The 14,976-nt window shown below is 38.8% G+C and overlaps 1 protein-coding gene across 6 annotated transcripts in view; it reads right to left on the bottom strand.

Moving 5' to 3' along the window:
• RELCH (RAB11 binding and LisH domain, coiled-coil and HEAT repeat containing) overlaps positions 1–14,976 on the bottom strand; it is a 77,303-nt gene that overhangs the window by 31,556 nt on the left and 30,771 nt on the right. For 5 of the 6 annotated variants that reach the window (XR_006103406.1, XR_006103407.1, XM_042462073.1 and 2 more), the window contains 3 exons: positions 13,302–13,377; positions 12,752–12,847; positions 1,226–1,338 (listed from right to left, as the gene is read on the bottom strand). Coding sequence is in view for 3 of the 6 variants with exons in the window: in XM_042462073.1 (XP_042318007.1) it covers positions 1,226–1,338; positions 12,752–12,847; positions 13,302–13,377 (285 nt within the window). In the remaining 3 variants the exon portion in view is untranslated. Of the gene's footprint in view, positions 1–1,225; positions 1,339–8,036; positions 8,166–12,751; positions 12,848–13,301; positions 13,378–14,976 lie in introns of those variants that run through there. The other variant, XM_042462076.1, reaches the window with a different exon arrangement.

Below are 14,976 nucleotides of genomic sequence, written 5' to 3'. Positions count from 1 at the left end.
AAACAAAGGCAGTGCTTTCTCCTTGTTTTTGATCCATACCCCAATGTGTCTGTTTAGTGACAAACTAATTTCGGAAACATAGTAAGGAGATTTAGACTAGATTCAAGAAATGAAGGAGGAGAGTGACTGATGGAGTTCTTTGAGGACAACAATCTATTCATTGAAAATATCTTCTTCATACAACCATAAAGGAGACTGTACACATTGGCATTCCCGGAGGTTTACACAAAAAACAAACAGATTACATAATAGGGATCAAAATATGGAGAAGCTCCATTCTTGCAGCAAAAACAAGACCAGGTGCAGACTGTAGCACAGACTATGAACTACTAATATCCAAAGTAAGAATAAAGATAAAGAAGAATACCAAATCAATGACCATGCCAACATATGATCTGGGAAACATTCCAATAGAATTCAAAAACAGTGTGAAAAACAGATTTACGCTATTAAGTTTATTTGATCAAGAACCAGAAGAACTATAAAAAAAGTTAGGAACAAAAAGGAATGCAAAATTATGGCCAAAAAGAAGAAACAATGGATAACAGAGGAAACACTTCAACCAGTCAAAGAAAGATCAGAAGCAAAAGCAAAGGGAGACAGAAACAGAATTAAAACCAAAAAAGCAACTGTCCAATGACTGGTGTGAAAGGATAAGGAAAATGTCTATTAACCAGTACAGAGAAACAGAAGCTGAAAACACAAAAGGAAGAACAAAACATCTATTCCAAATGATTTACAAATTAAAAAGATTTTAAATCAAGGGTGGAGATATTGTATGATCAGAAGGGGAACATAGTACAAGACCCAAATGAAATTTTAAAAAACCCACACACAATGGAAACAATACACAGATGAACCCCATATTTTGGAAATAGACTGCAGTAATCAAAAGACCATTGCACTAATTTCCCATGGAAGCAAAGTCATGCTCAAAATTCCACAGCAAAGACTCCTACCATATATGGATTGAGAAATCCCAGAAGTGCAAGTGGGTTTCAGAAACAGAAGAGACACTGCAAACATATGATGGCTAATGGTGTGCACCAGGAACTTCCAAAAGAAAATCTGCACGTGCTTCATTAATTACAGTAAATCTTTTGATTGCGCAGATCACAAAAAGTTATGGAATGCTCTCAAAGAAATGGGAGTACAATGACATTTGATTGTCTTGATGTGTAAAATGAAAGAGAGAAAGAAAAGATAATTTGTAAAAGATACAAACCTTTGCTCATCATCTGGTCTTTTGATTAAATTGAATAGTATATGTAGAAGTTGATCTCTCTCTTTGGGTTCAGGATGGAGGCAAGCTGTACACAGTATGAGTGGTATCAATTCCTAAAAATGTGTGAGTAGGAGGGAAAGGTGGAAAGCTATCAAACAATAGCAAAAATAATCTTGGGAAACATTTAAAACTGTCAAGAATTATAAAATAGTAAAATCTAGTTAATCCACTATCTGAACACAATTAGTTTGTTTCTTGATTTATTATGAAATCACAAAACACAGCACTGCATCTATTTGTAAATCCTGGCAGCAAGTTACAAGGCCATGTTGTAAAATTTTTATTATTTACATGTTTCCTTGGTGAAATTGAAGAAAAGAAATTAGTTAAGATTGAACACAGACAAAGTGTAATTACTGCAGTCGTTATTCCAGTTACATACAAGGGCACCATATGAGCCAAACCTCTACTATGATCAACTAAGTGCCTCTCAAGTGAATGAGACAGTTATAATTTCTGAACAATTCTCAGAGTGTGTATGCTTTTTATTGAAGAAGAAAACAAAGAAATGTTGGTGCATGTTTTGAACTACTCAATGACAGTTGCCACAAAGATTTTCCCAATACTTATTACACCTGCTTTGAGTAGTTTGGACTGATTTACAACTTGCTTCAATCAGAGTTCTGGCTTTTATCTGATTCCATGCTTTATCCTATACACTGTGTGCCCACAAAAGCAGCAGGAAATTTCCAATAAAGGTGTACAATTCAGAGGTGTGCACATTTCAGTAGTTCCTGATCCTTTTCCTACAATACATCTAATGCTCAAAATTTGTGTAAGGCTTTAATGCTAAAATATACATGTTACTTAACTGTGTATTAGTTAAGAATAACATAAAATAATAGCAAAACACTTTCAACAGCTGAAACAATTTTCTTTCTAGGGTCAAATTCCAAATCAGATGGTACAGATTTCCAAAGACAACTGGTTTTTAAAAAAATGTAGTCCAAACCCCTTTCCTTTATCTTCAAGATCAGTACATAAATTGTACAATAGCACTTGAAAAACTAGAAATACAGTGGACCCTCTCCTTATGTGGGGGGATCCGTTCTGGATCCCCCCTCATAAGGGAAAATCCACCTATACTCAAGCCCCATAGGAAATAATGGGGTGTGTGCATGTGGCGGCATTGTTTTTCTCCCCAAGCGGCTTCCACGTACCATTTTTATACTAAAATGGTTGGAGATAGGATGCTTCATGAACACATTCACAATAAAGAACTGTTTGAATGTCAACAATTATTAAATGTGAGATTTTGTCAGATATTTGATGATAAGAAATGCAAGAAAGGCAAGCTCGAAGAACATGGGTGACTTAAAAATAAAAAAGGGAATGTTCCCAAAACGCATGGATCATACACAGCAGTTTAAAAATATGCTAAATTACTGTATATACTCGACTATAAGTCGACCTCATGTATAAGTCAAGGGCAAGTTTGGGGGCCAAAATTATGGATTTTGATATGATCCGAGGATAAGTTGAGGGTAAAACTTAGGGGAATGTAGCAAAGTATCTAAAGGATGAACCTAAAACAACAACAACAACAACAACAAAAACAAAAACAATGCCAAAGAAATTCTAAAAATTCCAGCAGGTATAACTTCGTGCTCATACTAAAAGCTGGATGGATGAGAGAATTGGGGGAGTGGGGGTGGCTGTCAGTGCTTCCAGGACAGATTATGTTCTTGCCTTTCACCAGGGGGTGGTTTTTTTTGTTTGTTTAAATAAGAGTTAAAGTGCAGTACTTACATTGACATGTGGATAAGTCGACCTAGGTTTTTGGGGTCAATTTTTTGACCAAAATTTCTAGACTTATGCATGAGTATATATAGTAATAATGTTTCATTCTCCATTTCAGAATAAGACCTTCTAGTTTCTCCTTGAGAAATAACAGACAATAGGAGACAGGACTTTATATATGATTACAGAAAGAAGATAATGAATTCAAATTTATTCATTCCTTTGCTTAAGTGCTTGTTGTAGCAGTTTCTTGGAGGTTTCTGTCAGTTTTCTAGTACTGGAAACAACAATAATAATAATAATGCTTTAAACACAATGAAGTTTAAAGATGTCAGAACTATTTATATATTACGAACAGAAAAGGGGGAAGGTATGTATTGGCAGTTCTAACAAATATACTTTGGATCACCTCACCATACTGGGATTTCACACACAACAACAGTATAAAAATGCAGTGGTTGAAATAGATAGGTCTTTTAGGCACTTACAAATGAACTCTTATGTCTATCCTCACCTGTGGCTAGTCATTCTAATAAGCACACACTGCTATGTTAAAATTTCACCATGTAAAGATCCAAATTAGTTTAGGGAGTTCATCACATGAGCCTTGGTCCCATCTGGTCTTATTACAATCACATTATTAAAAGAGATCAAAAACATACCAGTTTTGAAGCTTTTATTAGCTCACCTCTCTCTAATAGCACCACAAGGCTTTTTGCGTTATCACTGAGGGTCTCTGTGCACTCTCTTCCTCATTCCCCCTTAACCCTGCCTCCTTACCCCCCTGGCTTCTCCTCCCTCCCTCATTCCTGCTGACTGAAGGAGAGTGCAGACTGAGGGGGGGGGGGTACAGAGAAGCTGGCTTCTTCCCCCCCTCTCCTGCCAAAGAAGGAATGAGAATGTCTCCTTGTCAGTAGACAGCCATTACTTCTTTGACAGACTGGGGGGCATGGAGGAGATGTCTTCTCCCCTCTTCCTCCTGCCAAAGAAGGAATGAGAATGTCTCCTTGCAAGAAGACTTAATTCTTTCCTTGGCAGGCTTGGGACAAGACATGGAAAAACTTGCTGTGGAACGGATTGTTACCCTCAATGCAACTGTGTCCAGAGAGGACACCCCAGGACCAATCTACATTTGGGGGAATTTAGACTTAGCTCAAATAGACAGAGAATGACTGAGCAGGGATGTAGCCAGGATTTTAGGAAGGGGGGGGGAGGTCCAGACTAAGTGCCACCATTATAATGGGGCTTGGGGGCGGCGCAGCAGCACGCACCATTCATTTTTCTAATGGAAGGGGGGGGTCCGGACCCCAAGAACCCCCCCGGCTACATCCTGGACTGAGGTAATCAGTCTTAAGGGACTATCCCAACTTTTACGGGGTCTAAAAGCACACAGGACTCCAGAAGTAGATAAAAATAAATCAGTTTTATTTTAAAAAGATATAAAACACACTCACTCAAGCAAACGATCACACACACAACACACACACCACACACACACACACACACACACACACGAAGACTAGAGAAAGCAAAGATGGCAGGTTGGAATAGTAATGATGCTTCACTAATGGTAATAATTGCCTATGCAGATCTTGTCTTCAATTGCTGGGGGTGCGGGATGAAATGGAGCACTCAAGCAACTCCCACAGCATGGGAGATGGGTGAGCTGCTAAGCCAAGCAAGCTGACAGGTTCTGCTTGCTGCTACATTGAGCTGGGGACTTAGGGGCTCAACAGACCACCCCTTTGGAGCCACCCTTTCTTCGCCAGATTGGGGCTGTGGCAACTACACAACTTGGCCCCGATCTAGCCTTTCCACGGTGCAAAAGGCTGCAAAACCACGGCGGCTGTTCTCTGCTTCTTTGGCATAGTGTGTATAAACACTGCCTGCTGTCTGGTCAGGCAGCTGACAAGGGAGCAGAGTCGGGATGGCCAGCATTCAGTTACCACATCATGCAGTCTGCCCTCGCACTGGCTCTTTTTGAGCCTCTTACTGAAAGAGTCTCAATATTGGTCCAGTACAGACCACGGAAAAGGGGCGATCCGCAGCCACCCCTTTCTGTGGTGGATTGTGGCCAGGGCAGCCTCACTGGCAGCCCAGGGGCTCCAATCTGGTGCTTTTCCAGGCCATGGAGAAGCGGGAAAATGCCGCTTCTCCGTGGCCTGGAAAGAAGTGTCCATGGGGCTTAATGCCCCCCGAAACCCTGACAGGAGTGGCGAAGTGGCATGTCGATGTACCAGCCACACCAGTGATGTGTGTGTGCAAAAGGAGATCCATTTCGGAGCACCTTCCTGCAACGCTGAAAGGGCACCCCAAACGCCCTGCAGTGTCACGGTGATGTCACGCACGCGCTGGTCTTTATGCAGGCAGAGCATGCAGGACGCCATCGTCCCACGTTGTATATGGATGGCGCTCTTCCAAAATGGCACCGTACATACGAACTAGGGCTGGGGAGCGTGCGGTTCCTGCACGCTCCCCAGTCCTAGTTTTGGCCCAAGGACGGCGCTTCTGCGCCGTCTGTATTGGGCCATTTATGCCAAAATTATACCTTGGAGGCAGATTCCAAGAGGTTTGAAAAGGCCAAAAGCTTTTAGAGTGCCTTTGAAATGGGTTTGGAGTCACTTTGAAATGGTTTTCGAAGGTGATAACACTAAGGTGTGAATAGATAGCAATAGACACACGTTTCCGAGGCAGAGAGTATTAGCGTGCAGGATCACCGGTGCTTTGTTTATCTTATATCTGGAGCCCATTGTCCTATAGCGTTGGGTCTCCTCACCTTCTCCAGAATATCCAGAATCAATCAATCAATCAAACTGGGGCCCCATGCAACTCCTGCCTTGCTAGCTTATGTACAGGGACTATTCTCTGGTAATGGTGTTTGCATTCCTGGGCCACTGGCTCTGGTGTTTTGTATGAAGAATCACTAAACGTAACTCATCACATTTAAGTTCTATTGAGTCTAGGTAGGCATGTACCTAGATAAAGAATTAAAGGATTACAGTCTTAGGTCCAAAACACACATCAGAAATAATCCAGTTTGAGACCGCTTTAACTGTCCTGGCTCAGTGGCAGGAAATCCTGAGAATTGTGGTTTATTGTGGCACCTGAGCTCTCTGCCAGTTTTGTCTCACAAAACTATAGTTTCCAGAATTCCTTAGCATTTAGCCAGGGTAGTTAAAGTGGTCTCAAACTGGATTATTTCTGCAGTATGTTTTGGGCCTAAATTTCATCTACTGTAAGTATAATTTTCCAAAGCATATATTTAATATCTATATGCCAAACATATGTCTAACATAAGCAGAAGGTGAAACAAGGAAGAGAACAGAAATCTAACATATGCTTCTGTTGAAAGATAAGAGAGAAGAACTTTATAATTTAAACTATAATTTAAACTAGAATTAGAGCAAATGTAATAAACTGTTTGAACAAGAAGAAAAGAGCACTTTGTAATCTAAGATATTTCCAATTGGTTGTTTATTTACATTCCAATATTTTGATGAGAAATGCAACTAAGACAACAGGCCTAAATGCACTCAGTAGGGAATAATTTCCACTATACAAAGTAAACATATCCAAAGCTGTCGTATGATGGTCATAAATAAATATTTAAAAGTCATAATTTCTTCAAAATGTCAATAGATTTAAAAATATTATTTGTATTAGGGAAAGGTGTCAAACTAAAGATGCATTTAAGAGGTATAGTGTGACAGTATCTGAAAATGTAAAATGCAGAGCAGAAAAAGTATTTGAGATAACTGGAATAGAGGTGTACAGTTGTTGTTCTTGTGTGACCCTGTGAATAAGAGATCTCCAAACCCCCCCCCCCCCCAAAAAAAAAACAACACCCTGTTATCAACCAGCCTTTCTCAGGTCTTGGAGACTCAGGGCCATCACTTCCTTGACTGAGTTAATCCAAACTGATCTGGTCTTCCTCTTTTCCTACTGAAATAACTAGCATTATTTTAAACTTTAAAGTGAAATGGAACAAAGATTGAAGTAGAGAGTATTTTAAATCTTGTTTTAAATTTTATTTTCTGCTGGAATGTTACTCAGGGGAACACCAACATAAATTCTATTGTAACTGGCATACCGTAGTATTAAGCAAAATTGCTAAAGGTTTAGAGAAGTAAAATGTAGATATATTTCCTGGAGTGTAAATTCCGATGATAGTGAAAATTACATGTTATTAATTATTATATTAATTGACATGCAGAGATATAACTGAAAAAAAGTTTGAACTTGGATTCCTGCCTAGTCGGTCGGCACGTGGGGCAAAACCCTCACATGGTGGTTTGCTGCCATCCTGACAATGCAGATGATCACGAATGATGTAGTCTGTTAGAAAGTATAAATCCAAATGTACTTAAACAACAGCATCACTAAGGGCCCGAACAGACAGGCCAAAATAAAGCTGCTTTGGGTCACTTTGGAGGTATGCTGCTTAAATGACACATGCATCTTAAGAGGCCAGAAGCTGTGCCAAAGCTGCGCTCCAGTCCTTAGGCCTGGAGTGGGGCTTAGGTGTGGCTACCGGCCTCTTAGGATGCATGCATCCTTTAAACAGCATAGCTCCAAAGTGACCAGAAGCAGCTTTATTTTGATCTGTCTGTTTGGGCCCTTAGTGATGGTGTTAAGCTAAATGTTCTAGCTTTGAGATCAGAACAGCTAATTCTGGAGTATCAATTGGTATCTGTGTGCTTTTGAACAGAAAGCCTCTGTTTCACAAATTGTTTTGGAAACTCGTTTGCTTTCAAAAGCTGTTGCGCCACATGGGAGCTGCTGTTCAAAATATACATCCAATCTTATTTCTGTGTTCTAAACTATCAATATTTTAATGCTGACAAAGATCTCTGAAAATAGATTTAAAATTTCCCTCTTAATATGAAATTATAGGTGTTACCGGATGAGACCAGTAACATATAATTAGGTATTGGTTTACTACTCTTTGCAAGGTTGTTTTATGTAATCCAGATTAGTCGATATGGGGCAGATACAAGGCTGATGCTTTTACCTTGCAGAAAGCTGGAAATTGTATCAGATGGAATTAGCTGTGTGTCCACGTCCACTGGCCATATTCTTTCATGCATACTATGGGATTGGAGCGTTCTCTGCATCGCTGCATCAGTGCTTCTAAACTTCCTTCTATCAATGGGAGTGGAGAAACAATGAGAAACCTTCTTGAGCAGATGTGTCCTATTGCATGTTCCATGTATAGTTAATGAAAGGGAGAGAAGAGGGAAAAGAGAAGTAGAAGGACAAGGGTATTTCTTGAATATGGAAGGTATGCAGAAAGAGCTCAAATGATTATACAGACTTCCTATGCTATAGGAAGATTGCTTAAAGGCTTAAACAGGTAAAGTTATCTTTCCCATCCGTTATCATCTGATAACAGATTAATGATAGACTGTATAGAATCATCAAGGAAAGAGGCTTCCATTTTTCTTTTTTAAAAATTGTACCTGCCTTTATTGGGAAAGTAAACCACCATTACCAATTCATATCATTTACCTTTCCTATTTATTATGCATGGAAGTCCTCCACAGCCTTTCTTACATTTTGATTAATCGCCTCTACCTACAAAACACTACATACAATTCTTTACCAAAAGAGAAAATAATGCTATCATCCAATCCAATCGTGATCAAGTGTTATCTAACTCGACAGACGGGAGAAAGGGGCAGCAAGACGCCATCCCTTTCTGCCCCCAATGAAGGCTGCAGCAACCAAACTGTGTGGTCTCTGCAAGGCATAAAAAGAACCCGCTCCTGGCGGGTTCTTTCTAGGGCACACACATGGCGCCATTAGAGCCTCAACACACACCGATGATGTATGCGTGGTACCATTTGGAAGCTGACCCCATGTGGATGGGGGCGAGTGATGATGGTGCCTGGGCAGTGTGGTAGGGCTCGAGAATGTGCGGACGCTCTTCTCTCCTGAGCCCTAAAATCGGCCCCAAGCCAGCGCATAGTGCCAGTCTGTACCGGGCCTTAGTTTCCTAACATGTTGCTCATATGGCAGTATGTTACATACTAGACATACACAAAACCAGGATTTCTATCATCACTTAATACAATATTTCAGAGTGCTAGATAGTTCAACTTGGTAAAGTGTTGGATTAAATGATTTAGCTAACTCTATAATTATATTTGGGACAGCATCCAACACTGTACAACTACTTTCACACACCTGAATAGGAGAGCCCTCCTATGTTGCACAGCAAGCTGCTTTTGAAACTGAGATGTGGGAAATGGCTATTTAATGAAACAGGTAAATCACACTGGTAGTTCCAGGCTGTAGATTTAAAGTAAATGCAGACTATATTCTATAACAAAGTTTGGGCAACCTGCTGCTCTAGGCTGATGTTCATGTAAGCACATGCAGGGGGAGGGAGTATGTAGAGAAGGAGGGCGAGGTGGGGGAACAGGTGCAACCTACAATGAGTGGACCTGCAAATCAGCAGTCCCAACATCTGGCAAGTGCAAAGGCCTCTTTCTAGTAAACTCTGAACAAGGAAGGATAGAAAAAGAGGGGGTGTGGTGTGCACTTTAGATTCTTCCCAGGAGTACTGTTGGTTCTTTCTCGACCACTGGCATGGCATGCAGAACCAAACAGATTACCCCAAAGGCAATGAAGTCGTAACAGGAAAAAAAGGCTTTCTAGCTCAGCTTTAGGGTAAATGTCAAGATACACTTTTAAGTTGTTGGCTATTGACTCATTTATCAATTTTCTGTAAACAATTTCAGGGATTATGGCATTAGTCCTGCAGTTTGAGAGAGCTAGAATTATTATTTTACAATGATAACATGCAACTGAAGGAAGTGATAGACTGAATTAACTAAGAAAGTTATGCAAATACAGTACCTATTTTATAACAGTACAGTATGTGAATAATTTTACATTCAAGGTGAATCGAAGAGTGTGACTTCCAGATTTGCAGAACTGTAAATGTGAGGCTTTTCATCTAGTGGAAAGGCAATATTATAATATATATGAAACAAAAAATAATGTTCAATGAAGTTGTTTACAAGTCCTTTCAGCAGAACCCATTTCCAATCAAAATTCTTTTGTTAGAGTTCAAGTAGTTAAGTTAGTGGAAGAAACCATGTGGAGTAAAAATTGTTGCTTAAAAGGATGTCATGGACTTCTGTAAGATTTAATTTGTGTTTTTGGAATAGTCAGTTGTCAGAATATGACTGATCCTTCTCAGCTTAAAAAGTACTTTGCCAAGAAGTATGGGATAGAATGGTTTGTTTAAAATCAAACAACTAACAAAACAAAAAAGCCTAAAGCCTACATTAATTCAGAGCTAGTTCATGGTTCTCTGGATCTTGATAATTGAAATTGGGAATTTAAAACACAGCATTAAAACAAACAGATACCTGCACATATGATTATCTATGTCACCATTATATAAAATACTATTGTGCTCTCACAAAATCAATTATATCCAAATTTATGTTCTATCATTTGTATTCTGTTGTATTCAGAAGCAACTATATCCCCACAAACACTATATTCTTTTAAGTCCATAGTACAGTGGCTCCAGATCTGTGATTTCGAGTGACCAACGGACTGTCATACTCCATATTATTAAATGGCAGTGATGTGAATGCACATTTCAGCATGTCCATGTTCACACTGCTGCTATTTAATAATATGGGGCGTGACCATCCTCATTTCCCCCCTATCTGTGGTGGGTCCCGGAATAGAACCTTCCAGTATATTATAACAAATTTGGAATAAACTCATGCAATTGTTACAGTGTGAACACATCATGGATTCAATAAACATATAACATTGTTTCTCTGGTCATTTCAGGAATATAACAATTCTGAACAGAGTTGCTAAATCAACGTATTTACAGAAATAAAGTGTGTGCATGTGTGTGTACATACATATATGCATGTCTAAGTGTGTCTTTAGATCAATTAGCATTATGAGATAAATCTACAAGGCTGAAACTATGGCAAATGGAGACAGCTGCAAGAGAAGTATACACTTTATGCTTGTGCTGACTAGAATCCAATGTAAACCACTTGTATTTCTTTTCTTCTAACTTCATCATTCTGCAAGTACACAGTTTTGTGATTCATTTTCTTATAAGAAATTATTTTAAATTGGTTATAGAGGCTGAACATGCAAGTACAAGGTTCTAATATACATATAGCAAATTTTAAACACATTTACTAAAGTGAATTATTTTTTTCTCTCTATGTAGAATTACAATTATCTATTTCTATAGCTTTTCAAAGGGTAAAATAAGCAGGATGTAGGACTGCTGCAGAAATATTATACAATGCCCAAGATAACTAGGAGCTGCAAAGAGAAGCTAAAGCAGCATCCGGCCAAGCTGAATGGGAACAGCCAGAAACTGAGAACTAATCCTGAAACATGCCACATATAATATTTTCTGTTATAGCTTAAACAGATGCATCTATTTATACAACAATTTATATAATTAAAAATTATATGTCAAGGTAAACAAAATTTCAGCCATGAATGAACCTAGATAACTGTAACTGCAGGATAAATACACACATTTTTTCATAAGGGGAACAAAGGGTTTAAATGACAAATGCATTATTAGTTAACTAGATTAACAAGTAAAAGCCAAGCCAGCTAGAAAAGCAATTTTAAACTCAAACCAAAAAATGTATAACCACCTCATCTTCAGTTCATGTCAGTCTTCCTAAAACCCTTTAAAGTGTTCCATCAATAAGGTCTAAAATGCCAGTCCATTAAAATTAAAATTCCTCTTAGGCTCTGCCTGCTAAGAAACAAGGGCCATCCTATTTATAAAATAATTCTCTCAAATTACAGTCTAGGCTTTCCTTCTGTAGACATTATGATGCAACAATATCAGAAATGGTGAGCACTATCAGCAATGGTCTAGGGACATTCTACTTTAAAAGCATTAACAGAACAATATTTGTAGTACTATTTGTCTTCTACCCATGTATATTATGTTATTTGTATATTCTAAAATGCATGCACCACTTCTTTGTTCAATATCTCATTCGCTGGGAAGCATATTCTGATCAGAGGTATTCTCCCCTTTCACCCACAAAACCTGCAATGGCCCAGACATTCAGTGTCATTTGGACTATCCTATTATGATGGAAAAAGGAGAGTGTGCTCCTGTTTGCCTTCTCCTCTGTACCTCTTTACATCTGCAATTACAAACCATGAACTACAAGAGATAATGGCAACTTGGGTGAAGAAGCCCCAGCCAGTGACAAACTAACATGCCAAATGTCTATGTTATCAGATTTTAAATATATAATAAACTATCTAAGTAGTTTATTAAACTACACCTGTTGACAAGTGGGGTACATATTTTAAATACATATATAATTACCACAGAAAGTTTAACAGGCAATTTCAGACCAATTTTATATTTAAAAAACTACGAGGGCACACAGAAGCACTACAAGTATATTTAGCTAACACAAGTAAGCAAACATAAGGGCAAAACAGATGGACTCACAATGACAGCCCTGCAGAATGCCATCAAGGATCTTAAGCAAAAGGATAAATAGCAGGATATCATGCTGTTTTGCTAAACTCACCTGACAGAGGTGCACAACCATTCTCTAGGAGCAGAGATGCATGCACAAAAGTAAGAAGATGATTGCAAGTAACAGACTTTAACATAATAAACACTATGAACCTCTAAATGAATGGAAATGATACTGATATTGAAAGAAATAGTTCTGGATTTCTCACCTCTCGCTTTGCAAGAAGAACATTAGGAACAATATGTGGCAAACAACGCCCAAGCATGAGCATGACACTTTTTTCACTATCAGCAATCCGGGACACCTAGATGCATAATTAAGAATATGCAATGACGACATATTACAATCCTAGAGTAAAATAGTTTGTACTTGAAGTTGGTATGAGGTATAATCTTAAATGCCTGTTTTGAAATTTTCAGATACAGAGATATATATAAATGTTTTAACAAACAAATAAATAAAACAAATATTGAATATAACAGATGATAAGAAATCTGTTTGATCCTCCCAAAGCATCTGGCTTGGTGAGCAAGTAGGGATGGCAGAAAAGAATCACACAAGCAGTATATTTATACTCCTCCTCCGTTTCATCATGCCCTTCAGCATGCAGTTGGGTTGGAGCTGCCCAAATCTTCTCAGGCTATTAAAATGTGTCTCCTTAATTATGTACTTATAAAGACTAAACACTTCAAAATTGAGATTACCTTCTCAGTCTGTTAATGAGAACACAGTATTTTATGAGAATTACACATATATACCTCTGATCCCAAACGACTCTCTGCCGACATCTGACAGAAAGACAGCAATGCCTGATGGAATGCGGGTGATAATTTCCTGAGTTAGTGAGGGTGGGAAGAGGAGAGAAATGAAACAGATTAATTGGAAAGCTTCAGAACTGGCAAGTAAAAGAAAAGAGGTTATAACACATATACTTGTGTACAAGTTGACCTCATGCATAAGTCAAGGGAAGGATTTAGGGTCAAAATCATGGATTTTGATACGACTCATAGACAGGTTGATGGTAAAACTTGGATAAAATGCCACTTCCTTCCCTCCTTCTCCAGATCTCTCCCAACCACTAAACACCACTTCCCATATCCTGGAGAAGGTTTTCACACCGGATTGAGAAAGAAAAGAAATGGATTTAAATGTGGGATTTGTTGGGGAAAGCTTTTAACATGGATCGGGAAGGGAAAAAAGTGGTTTTAAATGTGTTGCTTGGTGGGGAAAGGAGGTTTTAACATGGATAGGGAAGGGAAAGAAGAGGATTTAAATGTGGGGTTTGGTGGGGAGAGTAGTCTTTAACATCGGATCAGGAAGGGAATAACCTCTTTCACACACACACACACACACACACACACTCCCTGCCAGCAGCTCTTTCAAAAATCACTGGTGAGATACACGGTGGTACTTTCATGACCTTTCTAAGTAGTATTATTGTACTGACCCATATATAAGTCAACCTTGGAATTTAGGGTCAATTTTTGGGCATACACTTCTCAACTTATAGTAGAGTATCTTGGCCCTGTACAGACAGGCCAAAATAAAGCTGCTTCGTGCCACTTTGGAGCTATGCTGTCTAAATTATGCATGCATCCTAAGAGTCTGGAAGCCGTGCCAAAGCCACGCTCCAGTCCTAAGGACTGGAGCGTAGCTTTGGTGTGGCTTCCAGACTTATAGGATGTGTGCATCATTTAAACAGCATACTGTACCTCCAAAGTGACCCGAAGCAGCTTTATTTTGGCCTGTCTGTACGGGCCCATACAGTACACTTCATTTGAACAAAGGATGCATACAGCTCCCCATCACTTCTGGCCACTACTAACATTTTAATATTTTTTAATTTAAAAAGAGCCCTTATGCTCTATAGGAAGCATGAGGTATGCATGTTCAATCTTTTTTTTTTTTTTTTGGAGGGGAGGGAGCTTTTTTCAAAACTTGAAGTGACTTCTTTTTTCTGGTTTGAAAAAGCCCCCTTCCCCCCTCAGCTGGCCTAACACACACTGGAAAAATGCAAAAACTGTTCCACTGTTCCCACTGTGTATATGTTAGCTTTCTTAATATTAGTAAATCTTTACTGAATCAGTCTACTGACTATATCAAACAATTAAAAAGGAGAAACAAAACGGAAACAAAAATCACATTGTTAATGAGGAAACATGTCGACAAATGAGAAAATATAAGATATAATATACAAAACAAAATATACAGATAAAATAGCAATTTTCAGTTTAAAAATTAAGAAAACCAACCCCTTTGAAAACTGAAACTCCCCTCAAGAAACTAAAATTTATGCACAATTCCTGCACCTCTGGATAGTGCCTAATGACACACACAATGCTTTCCAGGTCAGACAAGAAAGCCTCATGAAGCACTCCAGAGCCTGTACTTGATAATGAAAAAATCCATGGACTTACTGTTTTACTAGAGCTT

This window comes from Sceloporus undulatus, chromosome 4, assembly GCF_019175285.1.
Source record: "Sceloporus undulatus isolate JIND9_A2432 ecotype Alabama chromosome 4, SceUnd_v1.1, whole genome shotgun sequence".
In the NCBI taxonomy this organism is placed as follows: domain Eukaryota; kingdom Metazoa; phylum Chordata; class Lepidosauria; order Squamata; family Phrynosomatidae; genus Sceloporus; species Sceloporus undulatus.
This window is presented reverse-complemented; position numbering and strand designations above follow the sequence as displayed.